Here is an 8,515-nt window from a genome sequence, read left to right on the forward strand (position 1 = left end):
TGGAGAATTTATATCTAGTAAAGCCAAGGTGGAGATTATTGAATATTGACTTTAATTTGATTGGTGGACAAAATCAAATGTGAAGGGCCCATGGGCTGCCTAGGTTAATTAGGTTATATATGCATCCCTAAGTTAATTAGGGAATATATATATATATATATAGCAAGGTATTGCTGCCGCAGGGATTGGTTTTTTGGGTGTGAGAGATTAGACAATTAACCTAATTGTATTTAGAGTTTTGGGCAGAGAGTTTATTCTAAAATTCTAATTGTATTCTCTCCAATTGATTATAGTGGAATTTCTCGCCGGCTCCGAAAGTGGACGTAGCTCAATCACATTGATTGAGTGAACCACTATAAATTATTGTGTTTGTTTTCTTTTTCGTTGTTTGACCACTCATCTAGTTCCAAATCAATATTGTGTTTGTTACGCTTCCGCACAACAGGTAGAACATATGAAGAGACGATTTTGCGCATGGAAACAATCTAGGTTCACAATGTTATTGACGGAGGGCATTGATATTGTGTCGGGTTTCAATGTTGAGATACATTGTTATAGTTTTAAAAATGGAGATGCTAAAAAATGAACCAACTTTATTTGAGTTACTATTTATAAATTTTCTCATCAAGTTGCTCTTTCTTTTCATATGTATGTTATTGACTGCACATCTGTATATTGATCTTTTTTTCTTTTATTTTCGTATTTATCTCAAATAAGCGATCAAGTCAATTGTTGTATGATATAAGTCTTAACTATGGAGAGTTTGGTCCCATTCAAAACAACGTATGGTCTTTGCCGCCTCAAACAGAATACGTATTTGTGTTTCAGAATTTGAAACTTATAATATAGATTGATTTTGAATTATATAATTATACAGAAACACCAATTTTTTTTACCTATCTTTTTCCCTTTAAATTTCTATCTACATATAGCATTGGAACATCAAGTCTCACTTTTCACATTAACCACATCCCGCTATAATCTAATACCAAAATTTGTTATGTTGCTTGCAATCATTGAATTCCTACAACCTTCTAAAGTCTATGAGCTACACAAGCTTCTCTGGCATAAGATTCCTTTACCCCATTCTCAATATCCATCCAGCCAGAATCAAGAATTCGCATGAACAAAAGGTTCAAATCAAATCAAACCATCTCCAGGATTTTGATATTCCCTGTGGAATTTGCAGCAATTAAGGTGGAGGATTGGCCACGCCAACAAACAGATGAGATAAATTGTGCAGCATCATCCGTATCCTGGCCAGAAAGCGGGTCTGTGGCCTGAAACTTGTACGACAACGCCGGCATTGGGAATGCCTTGTGGTAGACGAAAACCTGTTCAACCAAAAACATAAACACCAATTAATAGGAACATTAACAATGCATTGGTATGATTTCTGAGGCTGTTCAACCGAAAACATAAACACCAATTGATATGAACATTAACAATGCATTGTATGATTTCTGTGGCTGGGGGAAAGAGAGAGAAATATTGTTCTTCAGATCAACAAAATATCAAAGTAAATCCCGTTCTTCTATAGTCTCCCATAAAAAGAAAAAGAGAAAATGGCCACCCACTAGGTCTTTTCCACAGAATCCTAGTGAGAGTTTACTCTATTCCCAGGCCTTGGGCCTCCTTCAAAGCAAAAAAGGAAAACTGTCCTTATTGGGAAATCCATAAATTGTCTAAACTTACTGGGAATTTTTCCCCCAAAATTGTACTTATTAGCAATTTTTTTTTAAGAGAATACAAAAAAGAAAGCTTGCATTCCCTCCCTGGTGACAGCATTATAGAGGCAAGAGGAACAACCAGACAAGCATGAAGATACTTGTTTTAAATAATAACTAAAATACCTCATTAGTCTCTGAGCCGGTAGCAATGTAACCATCAGAAACTGACAAACCCACAAAGTTCTGCAACAAGGGAAACATACAAAACCTTCAGATTTTAAGCTTATGGGGTCATATATGACTTGCATTGAGTGAATGGAATTAATACATCCGGGCTCAAAATTAGTGTAACAGACTCCAATGACTCAGGAAAACTGTACAACAGCATTTTGTTAAATGCAATCTTATTTGTGGTTTCAGTTTGCAAATATCCATAGCCATGAAGATATAATCAAATAAGAGGCTTTTGCAGTTACCCATTGTAGGAAAAAAAAAGAAAAACAAAACAAAAAACTTGAACTACCAGATTGAACTTAACAGATTGGTCAAAAAGACCACCTCTAACATCGTCGCAGAAAAAATTGGTATATGATTCACAAAAGAAAATATTCAGCATTCATTTCAGCTTCTAACTATTTAGAGAAAATCATTTACATCTAGTAGAACACACAAACTATTATATACTAATTTCTACTCATCTCATTTAGTGACCTTCAATAAATTTTGAAATTCTTAATTACAGGCTTACAGCAGATGCAAATAGAAATAAAAGGAAGAAAACCTTTAATATGGCTGCTGCCTAGAATTGCTCGTACAATAAATGAGTGAAATTACCTTCACATTCGTGTGACCTGTGAATGTCATAACCGGAGTGTCTATGACTCGAGATGTGCATGTTGACAGATCCCAAAGCTTCAGTGTGTTGTCGGTGGATGCAGAAACAAGATTCATCCTATCTATGAACTTGACATAACTCACAGTTTTGTTGTGTCCAATCAATGTACAAAGAGGAACCTTCGAGTTACGAAGATCATAGTAATAAATTTTATGATCCGCTGAACCGAATGCAAGGGAACGACAAGAATCCAAAGGAAACTGTACACAGCAAACATTGGCCTTTGTTTTTATTGAACCAATACTTTCTCCCTGTAGAAGCAACCACAGAAGAAATCAGCTTATCATACATCCAGAATTAAGTATTTGCATCATGCAAATAGATGACTACAGTACGTTTAGTTTCAAAGCTGACATCCACCAAGTGCAAGAATATAATTGCCTGATTGATACTCCATAGCTTAACAGAACCATCATCACTCCCGCTAGCTAGCATTGTTGGGTCTGCTGATGAAAAGTCAATGGACCATACACGCTTCTCATGTTCTTTCATCTCCATTAGTACTTGACTTCTTGTAACATCCCACACCTTAACAGGTTAAGCAATTTAGTTAATACAATGTGATAGAGAGCTAACAAGTGAATCACAAATAAGGCGTGACCTACCTGCACTACACCTTCAAAGTTACTTGAAGCAATCTGGCTTTTGATATAACTGTTCCAACATATATTGCTTAGCTTTGATCTGGTAGCTATTTCAACCACAGGATAATGGATATCACGATCCTCGTTTATGATCGAGTCACATTCAAATATTTTGATTTTCTTATTAACACCAGCTGTAGCAAAAAATTCTCCATCCCGATCAAAACTAAGTGAGCATACTAGATTTGAGGAATTCAGAAGATCTGCCTGCTTCAAATCCGCCTTCACTTTTAATTTTGAGAAAGATAGATACTTGCATAATCCCTCAAGAAATGGTTCTATCCAACCACTTCGTCTACCTTCACTATGTTGTTCTTTTAATGTCAAATTACTCACAGAACTTCTTTCAGTTGCAACAATAGAACCTCTACCATCACTACTTATTGATGAATGTCTAGTCAAGGGTTTGGCTGAGTGCTTGATTGGCCTCCATCTTGTCAAAAAATATGCTGACTCTAGCTTTTTAAAGTTGTTCATCAATCTGGAACTTCTCAAAAGAATACTTTCTTGATTATCAGTTTCTGACTTCTGACCATCCAAATTATCATCACACTCCTCTCCATTGTGAATATAGACGCCTGGTCTGAACCGTTTTCTGGATCCACTAGCCGAATCATCATCATCAGTAATATTCATAGATGGGAAACTTGATGTTGAATGATCTTCCTTTACCAGCTCTGGGCATGAACCACCTTTTCCCTTGGAACTTGTTTTGTGCTTCACAACTTCTTCAATATCAGAACACAGAAATGAAACAGTATTCCGCAACTTATCAGCTGCTTCCTGTTTCCTTTGTTTTACAAGCAAGAGAAATTCCAGCAATAACTCCTGCTCCTCTATTTTCTCTCTAAGCTCTATTGCTGCTTCACGTTCTTCTAAATCATCTCTTGGTTCATTAAGAAATTCACTCTGTAGCAATTCACTGCAACAGATAGGAAAGTGGATTTACAAATCAGTAGAAATTTGTAACACTAGTAGAAATTTTGTTACAAGTCAATACAAGATGCAGAATGCTAGAAGATGCATGGAGATCCCTAAAATGTAACACCAAATTATTGAAGCAATGATTATCCTGTATTTGCAAACACTTTCAAAGTCGAAAACAAAAGATTAGACTTGATCAATTTCAAAAATGCAAGCAGTTTACATATCCACCAAATGCAATTACTAAATATTCTATTTGCCAAGAAAAATATCTTTTAACACCAAATCAATCCTAGAACATCAGAATACAACTTAAAACTGTAGTACCATTTTAAGCAACACTAGGCTAGTGGCTCCTTCTCGTATTTTCTTCTTACCCTCTTTTTTCCAATACACTGGATTATATCAATTTCGATGGTTATGAATCCATAACAACCTTGAAACTGACCTAATCTAAATTTTTCATTCAGAGACTTATCTTTTGGATGGTCCACAGGAGTCTCATCATGCCTAAGATAGCACACCACGAAAGGTAAGCTCTGGTTTTTCAAATAAAAAATTTCCAGGTGCAGCCAGAATTTTAGATGTATTATTACTAATACACCTTAGACTTTGAGATATATTGGTCCTGCCAATCTAACTATATGGCTTAGGAAAGAAAAAAAATCAGAGTCAAATTGGAAGTTAATCTGTAAGAAGTAATTTACCCCATTTTAGGCCGACTATTTGGCTCAGGGTGCAGTAGCCATAAGCAAAATGAAGCTTCTTTTGGCCATCTCAGCAGTAATTGCGGAGGTAGAACTCGATGTCTCAGACTAGACATGGTCCTACTCTTTTCTTCTCTTGAGCTGAATGGGCAGAATAACTGGTCACATGTGCATCATGTCAGTCAACAGAAACAAAAGAGCTCTAAAGTCTAAAAAGAATTGACTTTCATCAACAATTGATGCACCTTAAGATCTTATTTTACTTATAATGTAGACACAGAAAACTTATAATGCAAACAGAGAAATAGGAAGCTATTATTTACACACCTCAAAAAGAAGAACTCCTAATCGATAAATGTCTGAAGCACAGGGACTTGGACCACCAGCAACCTCTTCAGGACTAGTATACCAATTGCTCTCCATGAGCAATATTTGTTTCATTGGAAATGGCTGTCTCTTATCTTCTAGTTGAGCACTCCTCTCTCTGGTTCTATGTTCTTCACTCTCTTGCATTAATGATTCACGCGCCGCATATATTGAGCTTGACTGCATGCAACCTGTATCTGACAAAGCATTTGCTGGAGCTTTCATAAATTGAAAATTTCCTCTTGCCATGTTGCTTCGTTTCTGATGCAAGGCAGAGGTTAAGTTCTTTGCTTCCAGGGTTGGGCTATTTAACCCATCCTCGGGAGAATCAGTGCCAGAATCTGAGCAAGATGCAGACTCGATGAAAGAGACATGATTAAAAGAGGACATAACAAAGCAGGAAGGCCGCACATTATGAACAACAATTCCTTCTGAATGTGCTACATTAACAATTTCCACTATTTGCCTAAATATATGCAAGCATTCAAATGCATCAACAGATCGATCCGGTCTATCCAACCATTGCCTCAAGCTAACATCTCCCCATTCAATGGCCCGAACAAAAGGTTCAACTGGTACCTCATCCTCACACACCCCAGACAATCCACCCTGGTTTCCTAGGTCATCAGTGTGTGCCACCACAACCCCATCTCTCTCATTCCTTAAATCCGAATCCTGCGATGAACCACGCAAGAAGCCGAATCTTCTAGAATGACTACGCCTTGGATTCCGGTTTGAGACTCTGGAAGTATTCAAATCTCTAGAACTATTAGACCTCTGCCAAGCAGACTCAGATGAGCCTTCCATTATTATCCTCCTATAGCAGCATGAAGGCAATAACACACACATCCAAGAAAGTCTCTCACTTCCACCACCATGTTGAATCAAAACCTCATCTCAGATAAAACCCCCAAGCAGAGCACATCAACAACTTGTCAACGACAGACAGATTTCCTGCTGGGCATAAAAGTAACTTGATGAACATTCACTGACAAAATCTCAGCACAAAAGAAAAACAGATACAAGCAGAGACCACCATCATGACACTTAAAAGAATGATCCAAAAAGATCAAAACAAGTAGAACCAATTCACCAATTCATATCACAGTCACAAGAAATGCAAACAATCAATCTAAACCAAGCAAACAAAAAACCCATGAAGAAAAAACTTGTCTTTGGCACTGACATGAAGAAAAGACCATCACTTGCATGTAAGAGAGAGATAGAGAGAGAGAGAGAGAGAGTTACCAATTCCACCATGAAAAGGGTACACTGTTTCCTGCTAAAGGCCTATCAGAATTAACAGTAGAACTCTCCTAAAAAAGAAAGCTCTACAGTTTCTTAGAAGCTCTCTCCAGCCTCATAAATTCCCCAATATTTTCTCCAACAATAAAACAAACAAAATCTCCCCACTTAAAGCACACAACTGTTTATAAAAAATAAAAATAAAAACAATTTTTGTATAAATTGACTAATAGAATTCTCCCAAAGTATGAGACTTTGTTTTTTTACTTATAAATTTGGAGCTCAAAATCTCGTATCCTGATTGGGTCTACCGTCTATCACAATGTGATTACTTTACTGCCTGCTTGGCAGCCAGAGAGTCGAGCAAGGCCACTTCTTTCAACTCTCTTCTTTATCTTCCCGCTTTATTCCAAACTACTAACGTGGATCAACAAAGGCCTCTAACTAATATGAGATCAGAGGCAAAACAGTATCATCATCATTATAAAAACCCACGTGGCCCAACCATGAAAAAACTTCACTAGAAGTCAAAACAAACAACTGGGTCTTTTCTACTATGGTATGGTGTGTATGTTTATTATACGGGATTGTCTACGATACACTTATATATCAGGTTGATTAGTTCAATATAGAGATAAACTATTTCGATATAAAAGTAGATCAATTCAAGCTAGTCTGCTTATTTATGGAGTCGGTCTACCTTTATATCAAATTTAGAAAGAATGTTGTAAATAGTGAAACCGCTCACTTATATATTGTAGTTTATTGGACTTGTTCTTTTTTGAGTACTTTTCATTCCTCTAGAATATTCGATGTAAAAATTATTGAGAATGGTGGTCGAAGCATCGTACGTCTGAGGCAACTTCCATGGTCAAAAATGGCAGAGCTGAGACCATGTCTCCCCCGACAACTTTTGAATTTTGGTGGAGAATTTCTGGCTCTATAAAAATATGCAGAGGAGAAGAAGACGGTGAAAAGTTTTTATTTTTCGGTAGGGTAAAATGGGTCATTTTACTTACATTAGTAGAAAGAGGCAAGCCCTAGATGCAATAATTTAGCATGTGAATCATGAGATAACAAATAAACAATTTGGGAGTGTCTTTTCCATTCCCGAAGAAGAAAGTCTTAATTGGGTTCCAAATCAGGGTAATAAACCTCTTTTTGGGATAAATGTTTATTTATTATCATATGGAAGTGGAGAAAGATGATATTCCCAAAGAAGAAAGTCGTGAGTCTGATTAGTTACCGTACAAAAGCAAAGTAATAAAGTACCAAAACTATTAGGTGTAATCCAATGGGTATCAAACACAATCTTCAACCTACTTGTGTAGTTCCATAGCAAAAAGCAAGGGACAACTCCAAGTTGATTATTGGGAGATAATGGACCGACCTTTTTATATTCGTTTTCGTTCATGTGACAAATTGGATGGCTTTTCATCAAAAAATAAAAAAATGGTTGGCTTCCGAATTTGTTTTTGTGGAAGATCACTAGGTTAGTAACTTAGTAGTACACACTTTTTTTAGGGAGTGCGACGGTGTCCAAAGACAACAATACCGATACACACACACGCAACCGTTCAAAAGAGGACGTCCACATAGACGCAAAAGTGCTGACGTCCCTCCTCCGGCCTCAATCAGGCGGTGATGGCGGCGTTGTGGTTGTTGTTGCCGAACTAGGCCTCGATGTCGAGCCTCTACTTGCCCCTGAAGTTGTCGATGAAGAGTTCGAAGTCGACATCGATGGGCTTCCATGGTTTCGCCGCAGACACCTTCGATTCCGATCAGCTGAGCCTTCTCCTTGATGGTGACGCCGTCCGGGATGTCTAGATGATTCGTCCAGCAATCGCAGCGCCTGAAATCGCTGCCTGATCAGGCTGGAGGAGGGACATCCGCACTTTTGCGTCTGTGCGAATGTCCGCTTCTGATCTGGTTTAGAAATACGAACATCAACTAAAAAACAAAATTTCTACAAACACCTCTTTATATCTGATCCAACTGGAATGCTAGGGACACCAAAGAGGGCAAACAAAAGAACCAGACATAATGATTATTAGACGTATGGGC

At 37.5% G+C, this 8,515-nt stretch overlaps 1 protein-coding gene across 3 annotated transcripts; it reads right to left on the reverse strand.

The window, feature by feature from the left end:
• Nucleotides 1-872: 872 nt before the first annotated feature.
• On the reverse strand, nt 873-6,809 carry LOC112164557 (protein SPA1-RELATED 4). Of its 3 annotated transcripts, none has more exons than XM_024300782.2 (8): nt 6,455-6,806; nt 5,168-6,160; nt 4,841-4,998; nt 3,171-4,131; nt 2,947-3,093; nt 2,505-2,816; nt 1,854-1,913; nt 873-1,334 (listed from the first exon to the last, which is right to left on the reverse strand). In XM_024300782.2, exons 2-8 carry the CDS (start codon nt 6,053-6,055, stop codon nt 1,146-1,148), a joined length of 2,715 nt encoding a protein of 904 aa, XP_024156550.1. In that variant the 5' UTR covers nt 6,056-6,160; nt 6,455-6,806; the 3' UTR covers nt 873-1,145. The 3 variants fall into 3 exon arrangements, with proteins under 3 accessions (XP_024156550.1, XP_024156551.1, XP_024156553.1); XM_024300783.2 differs by having other exon boundaries at nt 5,168-6,163; XM_024300785.2 differs by lacking the exons at nt 873-1,334; nt 1,854-1,913 and having other exon boundaries at nt 2,612-2,816; nt 2,901-3,093; nt 6,455-6,809.
• Nucleotides 6,810-8,515: the final 1,706 nt, after the last annotated feature.

The sequence above is a fragment of the Rosa chinensis genome, chromosome 5, assembly GCF_002994745.2.
Source record: "Rosa chinensis cultivar Old Blush chromosome 5, RchiOBHm-V2, whole genome shotgun sequence".
Taxonomy (NCBI): domain Eukaryota; kingdom Viridiplantae; phylum Streptophyta; class Magnoliopsida; order Rosales; family Rosaceae; genus Rosa; species Rosa chinensis.

Bases quoted from the DNA above. Each gene is read 5' to 3' on its own strand.
- LOC112164557 (XM_024300782.2), bottom strand. From the start codon at position 6,055: ATGTGTGTGTTATTGCCTTCATGCTGCTATAGGAGGATAATAATGGAA. The intron at 4,999-5,167 runs GTGTGTAAATAA...ACATGTGACCAG, and splicing joins TAGGAGTTCTTCTTTTTGAG to TTATTCTGCCCATTCAGCTC. The intron at 4,132-4,840 runs GTAAATTACTTC...TATCTGTTGCAG, and splicing joins AATAGTCGGCCTAAAATGGG to TGAATTGCTACAGAGTGAAT.